The sequence below is a fragment of the Patella vulgata genome, chromosome 9 (genome assembly GCF_932274485.2).
Source record: "Patella vulgata chromosome 9, xgPatVulg1.2, whole genome shotgun sequence".
NCBI classification, from domain to species: domain Eukaryota; kingdom Metazoa; phylum Mollusca; class Gastropoda; family Patellidae; genus Patella; species Patella vulgata.
In genome coordinates this window covers 40176063-40190624 of record NC_065887.2, presented here as the reverse complement: position 1 = coordinate 40190624, position 14562 = coordinate 40176063, and the positions used below count along the sequence as shown (strand labels likewise).

Here is a 14562-nt window from a genome sequence, read left to right as displayed (position 1 = left end):
CAATATCTTGAATATAATGTGGGCATGAATAATAGATATAGAGATATATCCTCCCTTGGAAACGATAATTATGCATCCCGACATCTTTGACATTTTATGGAGCAGCAATATTCTAGACGCCTGTTAATGTGTTTGTGTTTTTATCCTGCCTGTCTGTCTGTCAGTTAGATCAGAACGTATATCATTATATATTGGTTTTTATACGCCCACTTTGAAATTATATTGCCGTCGCCCCTTCCTAGTTTATCAAGTTAAATTAAAAATTATTTATTTTCCCACATTTTAACAATATCTAAAATATTTGTTTAAAGCATTATTATGTTAACAGTGACGAGATTGTAATATACTCATTCGTTTATTCTTTCTTTCAGACCGTCCTGGATTGCGTAATATCGAACAAGTTGAGAAAATCCAAAATAAATTGACTGAGTCCCTCCATAACATCATCAATGTGAATCATAAAGAAGACAGCACGCTGTTCGCAAAATTACTCATGAAAACAACTGATCTCCGAACATTAAACACACTTCATTCAGAAAAATCCATTGGTAAGATAATATACTGACACAATTATGGAATGCAAGTTACTTAAAAGTTCTTGGAGGTTGGATGGTCGAATGGTTAGCGTGTGCACGTTGTATAATAAAGTTTGTCATTGAGTCAACTGGCGTGATTTTTATTCCCTGGTTTTACTTGATAGGGAGTAGAGTCGCCTGTCCAACCTCGTGGGTTTTCTCCAGGTCCTCCAGTTTCCTCCCACTGCTAAAGACCCCTGCACGCGCAAGCGAATTATTGAAATAAATTGAACCATATGTTAGTCCCGAAGTGGATGTTAAACCCCATTTCTCTCTCTCTCTACTTAAAATTTTATTTCTGGTGACATTTTGATGAGGGTTCTCTTATCTTTATCAAGAGAATGACAACCAGATACATGAAACAATAAAGACAATAATATACATTGTATATGTATTCAATATAATTGTGTGTTATTGTCATTTAGTTACTAAACAATTTATACTGGTTTGTCTTGATTACATCCTTCCTACTAATAATCTGCATTGGATGACGAACGGTGACCAAGTTTCATTGGATCATATCTTTATAAATACTGAAAGGAATTGAACCATGTTTGAACTGATATTCATATTAGAGATTCAACTTTTACAATATTATAGTTCGCACAGAATTCAGAATACCTGAAATAACAATCAACAACTTTAGAAGTGTAATTTCAAGGATTATAGTTTTGGAACCTTGATCCATGCAAGATGATTGTATTGATTTATTTCTAAATTTTTGTCCACCATTGACTAGTAATTTTACACGTTATTTCTTTAGGTCAGAACAGTGTTAGAATGGCTCAAGAATCTGTTAATGAGAATAATACAGAAGAAATGGAAATGGATACATTAGACTCACAGAGCTACAGGTAGGTTGAATTCACCATGTTTAGTTGATATAGATACATTAGACTAACAGAGCTACAGGTAGATTTACAAGTTGAATTCACTAGGTTTACTTGATATAGATACATTAGACTCACAGAGCTACAGGTAGATTTACAAGTTGAATTCACTAGGTTTAGTTGATATAGATACATTAGACTCACAGAGCTACAGGTAGATTTACAAGTTGAATTCACGAGGTTTAGTTGATATAGATACATTAGTCTCACAGAGCTACAGGTAGATTTACAAGTTGAATTCACTAGGTTTAGTTGAAATGGATACATTAGACTAACGAGGTTTAGTTGATATGGATACATTAGACTAATGAGGTTTAGTTGATAATTGATACATTAGACTAACAGAGCTACAAGTAGATTTACAAGTTGAATTCACGAGGTTTAGTTGATAATTGATTATATTCTCAATTGATTGATCTGCAATTGAGCAAACACCAAATGAAAGTTGCATTATAATGGATATAATTCATCAAGTCAGTTGTGGCATAGTATTTACCTCCTAAAGAACCCTATGTATAAACAAATTAATAAAATAAAGATGTTTGTTAGTTCCAAAAATAAACAGTTGAATCACGTTTCTCTTATCAAACTATTTAAAAAAAAACAAAAAAAAACAGCCTGGCAACAATTTTTTAATTTCAAAATGACATAAACATTTCTCTCTCACTAAAAGAAAACCAATAAAAACAGCCTTGCAACAAACGTTTGAATTTCAAAATGACAAACATTTCTCAGAAAAAAACCTTATAAAAAGAGCCGTGCAATGAACTTTTTAATTTTAAAATGACATGATTAAAGTGTCAACTGGCTGTAAGAATTTATTTGATTTGTGTCCATTTTCATGGTATGTTTTTAACATTGTCATCATTTTGAACCCACGTAGATGTGTAAGATACAATTAGACACTCTGCTAGTTGCTATTTGAAGTGTAATTAAAGTGTCTACTAAAAGGTCGCGATATTATCAACTTCACTCAAATATATCATTTGATGGAATATAATAAATCCTAGTGAAAGGTCAAACGTTTTGTTGGCCAAGTTAAATGTCGTCTTCAAACAAGAATCGTTTCGGGTTTTTTTTTGGTGAATATAAAAAATCAATATTTAATAATTGGAATATAATGAGGGTCGTTTAATTTTTAGAATAGATTCCACACAACATTTTAAACGGTCTTTTTTAATAGGAGACCTGGAAACTATACATGTAGGTCCTCCAGTAAAACATAGGTCTTCTATTAAATATGGGCACCCCCCCCCCCTATTAAAACATGCCCCCTCCCCTTATTAAAACATAGGTCCCTATTAAAACATAGGTCTTCTATTAAAACATAGGTCTTCTATTAAAACATAGGTCTTCTATTAAACCATAGGTCCCTATTAAACCATAGGTCCATAGGTCCCTATTAAACCATAGGTCCCTATTAAACCATAGGTCCCTATTAAAACATAGGTCTTCTATTAAAACAAAGGTCTTCTATTAAAACAAAGGTCTTCTATTAAAACATAGGTCTTCTATTAAAACATCGAATACTTGAAACGAAAGAAAGTACAAATTATTTTTAATTGAGTGAAGTTATGAATATTTGAAATTTTGACAAAAATGCCGTAGTCTCGGTTGTCATTGCTACAATAATAAATGAAGTAATGATTTTCCATGAATTGATTAAATGGGACAGATGGTTTAATCCAATTAATATCAAAGCCATCCAATGGTCTAGATAGTTGATTATGGTTGTGTCATGTGAATAAATGTCTAAATGATAATTTATATTTATATAGCATCTGAAGTCACAAAATTGACCTAAAATAAGCAGATTTAGCTCTTACATAATGCATCTTTAAAACCATGAAATGCACACTGATGAAATGACAAGAGGTTATTGATAAGTTAAGCTCTTTAATGAACAGCTCTCCCAGATTGGAACTCAAGAGTGAAGGAGAGTTGGAGCGAGAGATTACCTTTTGTTTCAAGCATTGGAGCCGATTTCATATATTTAGTATTATAATAACGGTTTAGTCTGTTGGTCTATACATGTTTGTCTTCATTATTTATTTATTCCCAATATTATTTTTGTATTTTGTAGGTCAGGACGATCATCACCTACACCGTCGGAAGCTTCATCAAACATGACATTAACATCTGGTTCCTATAGTGACATACCATCATTAGATTCTAACGGCGCTGCTCACATCAACAGATCCCTAGATCCTAGTCATCAACAAGTCGTACTCAGAACTCCTTATGGAACTTTCTATCGAGAGGAAATGAGTGGATTCTACGGAATGATTCCAGATCAGCCAAGACGTCGTTGCCATACCTTAGATCGAGACACGCTCACTAGACCCACCAGACTACACACGATAGACGAGGGAAATCGTCGGCGTTATACGATGGATCGGGAATACATCAACAAGATGGTCAACAAATTGAGTGACAGACTAGAAAAGCGAACAGCAATTCGAGGTGACAGCATGCCGCCGTCGATTTCCAGTAGCGCAGCAAGTAGTCCGATTCCAGAGGAAAACTTTCCATACCTAAACAGTAATCGTGAATTTATGCCCATATCATCCGCGGAGAGTGGAATAGGTAGTGCTAGAGGCAGTCCGCTAATCACAGATTCCATGCTTTCATTTAACTCATCACCTAATTCTCCGCATCCAAGATCCAGATCCGGTTCATTTGGAAATGACGATTATCAGAACATGAGGCCTCGTTGTTACAGTTTTCATCTCAACAGCGAAGGTCGAGCATCTCGGGTTTCATTGCCACCTAAATATGCTCAGGAAAAGGAAAGGGCGTCCCAGGATTCATCCCAACAGTATTTGTCGCCGGAGATGCGACGTGGAAGTGTTGGAGCAGCGTATGGATTACATGTGCGTAAAAAGTCTTTGTTAGTTGATCGACATCCATCATATCTTAGTGTCAACCCCGATGTGTTACGACAGGAAGCTGAGAGAAGGTCACAGGGAGAAATCGCAAATCTCAAGGTACTGTTCAATTCTTTTCTTTATTTTACATGTCTTGTTGGTTATTGAGTAAAATTTAGCCTAGTCTTGCGGATGGAATAAAAAAAAATCCAAGGTAAACGTGAAGGAGTCCTTGAGCCTAATTAAGAGAAGGTTGAAATGCCACTGTCCTTACAAAATTCTCCTGCTAACATTACACATGTAACCATAGAAATAACGACTTCTGTACGTTGTTAGTCTCCAGATACCAAATTATTGTGTTGATAAAATGTTAAACCCCATTCGATAATTACATGTAGAATAAGAAACTGAAAACGACTTAATAGTTGTTCATCTGTTCATGTTATACAAACAATATGTGCACTTACTTCATAAAATATGGTATTGATTCTGTTTGGATTCTGGTTATTTCTTGAAGATGTTAAACCTCTTTCAGTTGAAATATTGAGTTGATCTGATTCATCTTGGAATAACTTCTTTATATTTTTATTGTTAGAAATTACACGGGTTTGTTCTCAACATTGGCATATTTTTACACGTAAAATAGTAAATATGAAATTGTCATCCCAATAAACATATAATTCAAACAAAATCCATATTTTTATTTTTTGGAAGCACATCACAGATAGTGCCATTTTATTTTCAAAATACGAAAAAAGCATTATCCCAATAAACATGTCAACGCATAATGCAAACAGAATTTTTATTTTTTTGACGCAGGGATACCATTTAAATCTTTGAAAAGAAGATGCAGCCATTTTAATTTTTGAAATGTTATGTTTTTTAGAGAATGGTGAACGGGCAGAATATGTATAGCCATCCTATACCACCACGTCATATGAACTGGATGCAACAACAGATAGGTGTATCACCACCTCCACCAGTCTTATCACGAATCAGTCCTCGTGATGAACAGTTCAACGGTGCCCCAATACCTCCTGTACTCAATAAAGTTGAATTGGAGGCTGCTCGCGAAAAGGCTGTTGCCATTGCTAAAGAGAGTTCTGGAAATGCCACCTCCGAAGGAATTCCTGCTGCTGAAGGTAAGGCAGCGGACACAGACGACCAGCCAGAAATATTCCACAAGAAATTTGATAAACTACGGAAACATCTGACACATTCCAGCGAAAATATCGAAGCTCAATCACAAGATACTAGTCAAAATATGGAGGCAGACGACGAAGACAAGAAAGAATCCTACCACGACAACTCATTCCTTGATCAGAAAAAAGGATCTCCAGACCCCCAACAAAAATCAGCCGGAGACTCGCATCCCAATTTGCTCGCTCATCTCAAAGCTCCTACTCAGGTGAATGTTACACAGGCAGCTGTTCATCCTACGATGTCGGGAATGACCTGGAACCAATATCCAATGATGAATCCACATTCATCATTCTTAGCTCAACACCAGGCAGCGGCCATCATGGCCACAACTACTCATCCAACGGCAGCCATGATGAAAGAATATCCAGCAGGATTCTTATCAACGCCACAAAACATGCATGCACAAGTGATGGCCTCTTTTTCACAGAACAATTCCCACCAAGATTCTCAGATGATGTCAAATATGGTTCCAGAAGTTGGAACGCGGGAACAGTTTCATGCGGCAGCAGTCTCCCACTTAAAAGACAAACTACTTCGAAAAAATGGTAGTATGGAAAATTTGCTGAAAATTGGTGCCAAAGATAATAAAACGAGTTCATCTGATTCGAAAGTAAGACATACATCAACTCTAGCTGGCAACATGCCAAATTCCTTACCCAATTTATCAACTCAGTCGCCCATATCAACTCCAGTTTCATCAAGCTCTCCAAGTCTGGTTATCCCAGACTACCAAAAATCATTACCACTATACAAGTCTATGTTCAAAGGTCATATCATGACGCCTAATGCCGTCAAGCCATGTTTCACAACACAAGACTACAATAACACCAATAATCTTGTTCGATAGTAAGTATCCTTATATTTACCGGGTGGGTGCTCATGGATCATCTTTTTAACTCTAGTTAAGTGGATGTAAGATGGTCGATTTAACCTTTTGCATTTTGTTTGGTGCGGTGTAGTAGGACATTAAACGACTTTTCATTTCAGTTCAGTTTTGTGTACTGTAGTTTGGTTGTTGGCAGTTTAATAAAATATAATATGTTGGTCATTTTGAAACTAAGAGTATTATTTTATTTCTATGTACAATACTATGGAGTTTGGCATTTGTCATAGGTTGTTTCATCTGTGCACGAATAGACATCAGTTTTTGTCCCATCCAAACAACTGGGCAACACTTTGCTTTCTCAGTCCTGACAAGTGGGGACCAGCCCTACAAGCACTACTCCTGACAAGTAGGGACCAGTCCTTGAATCCTGACAAGTGGGGACAAGCACTACTCCCGACATACCCTCCAGAAAGAGTATTCATACCCTGCCCCAAGTACGACCATTCCTATATTTAACTTGAGAAGTAGTTTGAACCTGACACTCTTCTGTACTTACATAGTATTTGTCATCAATCTTAAGTTATCTACTTTTACTTTTATTTCAGTGGAGAACAAGAAAGTGTACCACTCAATCTTACAACAAAGTCCGATGAATCTCAACACGAACTGTCAGTACAAATGACAACTGAAGAAATACATCATATGAACCTCAATATTAAAAAAGAGATTGTTTAATGCAGCCAATCAAATCCTACAAGCTAACTATGTCATGTGACTCAAAATCTAGTGTTTCAGCCAATCATTAATGGTCATATGACATTTAAGTTAACCAATGGTAATCCATGAATGTTCACTTACAAAGGAAGACGGCATCTATCCAGTGGTATCAGTGATATAAAATGGTAGCATTTTGTGTTGATACAGAAAGTATGAGTTTACTGCAGTAGAATGTTGATGCGTGTGTTTTTATTTAACAGTGATTGGTGTATATATGGATTAGAATTGTTTGTACATAGTATTGAAACATGTGACTATCTAGCTTCAGATGATGTACATATATGGATAGCTAAAGAATCAGATAGCTAGATTCTACAGCTAAAAATGGGTTGTCTTGAATCTGGTTTCTTAGAGATCGATCGATTATGGCTAAAAGTGGATTGTCAAGAACAAGATATCTCGGAGATCGATTAGATACGGCTAGACGTGGATGTTGAAAATCAGATTTCTCACAGATCAATCTGTTACGGCTAAAAGTTGATTGTTGAAAATCCATTACAGCTAAACATGGATTATCGAGAATAAGATTTTTCGGAGATCGATCCATTATGGCTAAACTTGATTATCGAGCATAAGATTTCTCGGAGACTAATCTGTTACGGCTAAATGTGGATTGTCAAGAACAAAATATCTCAGAGATCGATAGACATGTACATGTATTACAGCTAAAAGTGAATTATCTATAGTGTAATGTTTGTTTTCAAGGAAATCAATTTTTTTTTAATAGAATTTTTATTAAAATGAATTGTCGTTGTGGTCAAATAATTTAAATTTAAGCCATGCATATTGATAGCAGTTTAAAATCAGTTCCATGCCTTGGATTGAATACAACTGACTAATTGATGATTATTGGATTTGTACAGTTTAAATAAGTATATACACACTGTATAATGTGGATAAATTGTCGAAAATGAACATATTTTTGTTTTGCTTATTTTAGAATTTTTTGAATAAGAATTAATTTATTCTAAATATATGTCCGGGTTTTTTTGTTTTTTTTGTTTTCCGGATGCGTTTGTCAGATTATATATGTTGTGTCAAGATTGTGCTTGTTAATCATTAAAACTTTTATCGCGTTGGGGTCGTAATTTACATAAGTTTGTTGATTCTAGTATTTAATTAATTAATTTAATGAGTTTTAATTTAAACCTTGAGTGTGAGATACAGATTCATCTGTCAAGTGTGTGCTAGAATTTATGTGTGATGATTTTTTTTTTTTTTCCTTTTTATATTAAAAGAACAATCGAATCTGTTGAAATTTCTGCCCATTTTTAAGCTTATGATTATTTTTGAGACACCCCTATGGGTGCCTTAAAAAGAGGGACGGGCCTACTACAATAAACGTGAAATTTGAAGTGATGAACACATCCCTAGTAAAACTCTTCAGCCTTTTTAAGGAAAACTTAAGCTCAAATATTATAAGAGTTTGGTCCTTTTCATTTGTTGTGGGTTAAAATCCAGGTACAAATTTCAGCTCTTTACCAATGTAAAGGTTGCTTTCTTAAAATATTTTAGTTTAAATTTCTGTGAAAAAGAAGAACCCTGACGATACTATTCTCAAATAAAACAAAATGACAGTTATTCTAAAAAAATTTTAAATTGCTATAGCCAATGTATTATTTATTTTACTACTTAGAGCTATAATCTTGGACATACAAGATAATTCATTTGAAATTAGCTCAGAGCTAAAATTAGCAATTATATAAGTCAAGTATATAAAACTAAGGTTCTATTTCTGTCATAGCCTACTTATGAGATATTGGCTCATTATATTCATGAAAACTTTATTGCCGTGAATTGGAGATTAAGATGTCATATTTTGATATTGCTAAATTACAATATCTAGTAGTTCTAATATCGGCTTTTAATTTAACAATCAACTTCAGGGATTCTAGTTTTCACAAATAAGGCATGTTGGATGTTGCAAAAATGAAACTTAATGTATTTTTAAGGATACTTTGTTTTCTTTGGTTTGAATCTATACAAGGCATGTTGCAAAGGTTTAACAAAAGGTGTTTTTGAGGATACTGTGTTTTCATTGGTTAGAAGCTAATATATTTTTGAGAATACTGTGTTTTCATTGGTTAGAAGCTACTGTGTTTTGAGGATACTGTGTTTTCATTGGTTAGAAGCTAATGTATTTTTGAGGATACTGTGTTTTTATTGGTTAGAAGCTAATGTATTTTTGAGGATACTGTGTTTTCATTGATTAGAAGCTAATGTGTTTTGAGGATACTGTGTTTTCATTGGTTAGAAGCTAACATATTTTTGAGGATACTGTGTTTTCATTGATTAGAAGCTAATGTGTTTTGAGGATACTGTGTTTTCATTGGTTAGAAGCTAACATATTTTTGAGGATATTGTGTTTTCATTAGTCTGAAGCTAATTTATTTTTAACGATACTGTGTTTTCATTGGTTTGAATACTGAATTATGAGAGCTTGTCCAGATGATGTAAATAATGGAGATGAACATGACGATTGTTGATTTGATACCTATGTTAGGTTGGCGTACCAAAGCAAAGCATAATTTATTTGATAATGTCTATTTATATTTAAATGTATTTATTGAGGAGAAAAATGAAAGGACCAGTGAGCGTTTAAAAAAATATATACGCGGAGTGTTAACATTGATTATTTCATAATATGCTACAGTTAGAGAAATTGTAGTCTAGATTATCATGGTGTGTTCTATATGGAGTGTTTGATATGTTTCAGTTAAGGGAGAAAGTAGACTAGATTGTCACATAATGGAAAGTTTATTTGTTATGGTTCTGTTTCTGATATAAAAGAGATTATCATTTATATGGTAGTGCATGTACATTGAGTGTTGTAGTTAATATGCGTCTTGATAAAAGAAAAAGGAAATGGTAGCTTTGGTTATCAAAAAAGAATAATAAAGTAAATTGTACACTTGATTGAGGATGATTTTGTTGGGCTGTATAAACAGTGTTTTGTCTTGATTTCTATTTTCAAATTCATTTAATATAGCTTTTGTAGTGCTATTTTCTTGTGTAATCCACAATTTACACCCCTATCTTTAGTAATAAACTTTCCATCATACAACATGTTTCCTTTATTTAGAGAAAGTCTATTATCTTAAATGGGTGTTGTCCTTTATAATAATGTTATTTATTGAAATATTTTCTTCTGTTTCTCTTGCCACAATCTGCTCCAATTTCTCCATTCCCAAATTTATTTTATTTTATAATAATTGTACAAAAACAGGAAATCCATTTGAAATAAATTGCACTATATTTTTCGACTGACAAATTAAATACTTACATTATTATATTTTGAGAATTATGAAATAAAATAGATATCTTTTTAAAAATCTCCATGATAGGTATTTCAATATATCTGAATTATTGTGGAGCTACGTAAACCCACGATGTTTATCTTGTGTACTGTTCAGACACCATATTGATTACATAGAATGAATTTAATGGAAGATTATTTAGAATACATGTATAGTGCTATATATATTTTATTGATGTTTGTTGAGATGAAATGAAATGAATAAATTTGATCCAATGTAACTCCGTGCAGGGAAAAAGGTCTTGTATGGCCACCAGGGTATGATGAAATTTATCTTTGTCCATACTCTGTCTCATGATTTCTAGTTATATAAAGCGATAAATTGGTGCTTGATTTCAGAGTCTGACCTTTCTAAAATCTTTTTCACCAATTTTGTACTGTGCATGCACATTTATATGAAATTAGTTGACATCATAATTATACTTTTTTCAAATTTATGTTGTAATTCCTTGACGTTGTGTATGTCGTGTATTTATGGCTTCAAGGATTCTAAATGGCATAGCATACTAAAATAACAGCATTCCTCAGCTTAAGTAGAAAAATAAAAACTAAGCTAATTATTTTGTTGCCGAAGTGTGGTAATGATGGTATGAAAATGGAAAATCTTAAAAATAGAAATACAAAAACCTTTAATCCATTTCCTGTTCTTTCATTTTTAGTTTGATCTTTTTAAATTTCAATTTAAAAACAAGCACATTCTCTTTGAGGTATTTGTCTTTCTTTGGTCCTGCTTTTGAAATTAATTGTTATATTGTTGCCTTAGTTACAATATTGTTTGTGTTTTGTAATTAATGCCGTTAATTAATTAATACCATGCATTAACTAGTACTGTGAATTAGTACCCTACAGTGAATTAATTAACTATTTTAATTAGTACTGTTCACTAATTAGTACCTTTAATTAATAAGTTGATTAATTACTGTTTTTATTATAACTTAGATGAAGGAGGTATGACAAAAGGATGCATATTTCATTTATTACTAATATTAATATTTAAAAACATATATAAAAAAAATAATTATAGTAACTTTATCATCATCTTTAAGAAAATACTGAATAGTAATTTATTCCATATATGGTATTTATTTATTAGTAGATTTAAAGGGACACTTCGCTGACTAAAAACTATCAACATTTCATCTTGGTTTTCTATTAGCATACACATGACACAGCCTCACACATGGGAATTAACTTTAACTTAGGTGGAGGCATAACACAAAGCAAACAAACTCAACAGACCATTGGTCTTTTTATTTGTTTAATTGTCTACAGATGGATTCAATGTCCAGACAATGGTCAGCTATTTGAGTAAAGAAACAAAATTAAAATTAATAAGCAAACCTAACAGCTTCTGCTTAATATTTAAAAAACGAAATTTTAATCATATTCATAATTCAATACTTTATTTGGACTTAATTCAGAGTTTTAGCTCCTTTAATTTAACTTGTTTCCTTTGATTATTTTTGTTAACGAAGTGTCCGCTTATGTTATGATTCTGAATGTGATTTATATTTAATTATATGATGATGTAAGTGGCTTTAGAGTTATATTAGTAGATATTTGTATGTGTGTGTGTGTGTGTATGTTATTTGAATCTTTGTGTTTAATTGTGTATATAATAACATAGATAAATATATTGAAACTTATCACCAATATCATTATTAATATAATATATATACAACAAATGTCATCAATCATTCTATCATGATTGTGTGCACTATTAGCTCAGCTGAATTAGATTGATTCTCACTTGACAATAAAGACTATACTATATATACTGTAGACAGTATTGTTGAGTCGACTGCTGAACATGATGTATGTATGTATGTACGTATGTATGTATGTATAATTAAAATGGGATACCCTATATTATACAAATTACTGCTCTCTGTTCTGTTGTGTTTTTTTCTTCACAAATTCGAAGACTGCCAATAGTTGAGGAGGATATCAGACTAAGCTTTTCATGTAATCTGTTGAATTTGGCCTAAGAAGGGATGTGGGAGAAGGAAGCTAAGGTTGTGATTTAGCCTACTAGAAAAAGAGGGGTTTGCAATATAAATGGAATGAAATATGGGTTTAATGTCCTACTTTTCTACACTAACTGGGCTAATGAGAGAAATTCTGCCTGAACAAGCTGCTTTTCCTCCTTCTCTTCATAATACTTTAACTGTCAAGGGCAAGGTTACCTGTAGTGTAAGCTACATCTCATCCCAATTACTGTTTTTTAATTGCCCAACCCTCTCAGTCTCTGTCCTGCACCACTTGCCCAACCCTCTCAGACTCTGTCCTGCACCACTTGCCCAACCCTCTCAGTCTCTGTCCTGCACCACTGAAAAGTGGAAATCAAACTGGAAAATCCTAAGAATCGTTTTTGGCATCACACTCGCTGAACCACTTTAAAATGGCTGACCAACCATACAACTTGTATACCCTTCTATTCCCTGGATGTTTAACCCCAAATATATACCTTGTGTACCCTTCTATTTCCTGGATTGTCCAGGAAACAGTTTTACAACATTCAGCCGTTGCTACATTAGTCTAAAATTCTCGAACGTATAGGTACGTTATCCCCCTTTACTGCAGACACATGAACAATAGATATCGTGACACAAACACACTCAAATCAAACATGGTGACCTCCACGGAAACCTTGACATTGAGCGAACCTTGAACTTTTCAACTTCATTATCACAGGTAGTCATTTTAGCTGGAAAGCGCGAGACTTGGTATTCACGATGATATTTTGTATCGAGGAATCTGAGAGGTCCCAAGCTGGGTCAGAAGCCAATCGAAATTATTAACAAAAAAGATGCAGGATATTACATGAAGTGCTTGGAGATGTGGGTAGCCTAACTCCAAAGCTTTTGGTATGTGTCTTAACATCATTTGAACAAGTTGTCAATTGCTAATTCAAATCATGGTGAAGAAATGGCTGCAAATTCAAATCAAGGCGAAGGAGTGGTAGCTAATTCAAATCATGGTGAAGGAGTGGTTGCCAATTGCCAAATCAAATCATGTTGAAGGAGTGGTTGCTAATTCAAATTATGGCGAAGGTGTTTGCTAATTCAAATCATCGCCTATTACTGGAAAGTAACAAATTGTGGATTCTCAAGTAAAACATTACCATATCGTAAAGAATTGGATTCTAAGTTGGGTCTCGTGGTAGGAGGCCTAAAAAGGGATTTATATACATCTCTGCCAAGACTAGAGGTCGTATGTGAGGGAACAAACCATCAAACTAATACCCCCCCTCCCAACCCAAACCCCCAACAGAAAACAAAGCAAACCAACCTGCTACCTGGCAAGCTAATAAAGAAAAACATAAAAAAGTCTTACGCAACAAACCAATAAAAATAAATCCCAACAAAATATCTAGCGATTAAATTGAGAAACGAGTTTATGTATGTTATGATGTCTGGGTGACACAGTACAATCTATGTATTATAAATAATTGCTTATCGTTTGATTTATCTCTACATTTCATTTTATTCCACTTTTAGCCAACGTACGTCACACGAGGTTTTAATGACGTATAAAATGGTGAATAAAAACCAATAATAACCTTTTTATACAAGTATTTATAGACGTGTGGCCTGTCAGACAGAAATCAATGTAGTAAACCTAGATTTAATTCACAAATAGACTGACTATAATGTATCGTATATTCAATGGGTTCTTAATAAAGGAGGCGGAGAGAGAGAGAGAGAGAGAAATGGGGTTTAACGTTCACTCGACACAAACTAGGTGATTTCGGGACTAACATATGGTTCAAGTTTATTTCAATAATTCTCTTGCGCGTAGTGGTCTTTAGCAGTGGGAGGAAACCGGGGGACCCCGAGAAAACCCACGAGGTTGGACAGGCGGCCCTATTCCTTGTCACGTACAGTCGGGGAATCGAAACCACGCCAGTTGACTCAATGACATACCTTATGATACGGCGCACACGTTCTAACCATTCGGCCATCCAACCCCGCATAAACGAAAGAAAATGGGGTTTAAAGTCCTACTTTTTTGTGGCAATCGTGTTATTGAAAACGGCTAAACGCCATGTAGTGTGCTATGGGGAACTGTTTTGCTTGACAAAGGCATTTCCGCCTACCCTCCATCG

At 34.1% G+C, this 14562-nt stretch overlaps 1 protein-coding gene across 1 annotated transcript; it reads left to right on the top strand.

Annotated features, from left to right (window-relative positions):
- Positions 1 to 1605: 1605 nt before the first annotated feature.
- On the top strand, positions 1606 to 12335 carry LOC126831944 (uncharacterized). Its single transcript, XM_056103267.1, has 4 exons — positions 1606 to 1619; positions 3549 to 4452; positions 5219 to 6381; positions 6967 to 12335. The coding sequence occupies exons 2-4, from the start codon at positions 3592 to 3594 to the stop codon at positions 7094 to 7096; spliced, it is 2154 nt and encodes a 717-aa protein (XP_055959242.1). The 5' UTR covers positions 1606 to 1619; positions 3549 to 3591; the 3' UTR covers positions 7097 to 12335.
- Positions 12336 to 14562: the final 2227 nt, after the last annotated feature.

Excerpts from the sequence above, each read along its gene's own strand:
- LOC126831944 (XM_056103267.1), top strand. The coding sequence starts at position 3,592 with ATGACATTAACATCTGGTTCCTATAGTGACATACCATCATTAGATTCT. Across the intron at positions 4,453-5,218 it reads GAGAAATCGCAAATCTCAAG|AGAATGGTGAACGGGCAGAA; the intron begins GTACTGTTCAAT and ends TATGTTTTTTAG. Across the intron at positions 6,382-6,966 it reads ACCAATAATCTTGTTCGATA|TGGAGAACAAGAAAGTGTAC; the intron begins GTAAGTATCCTT and ends CTTTTATTTCAG.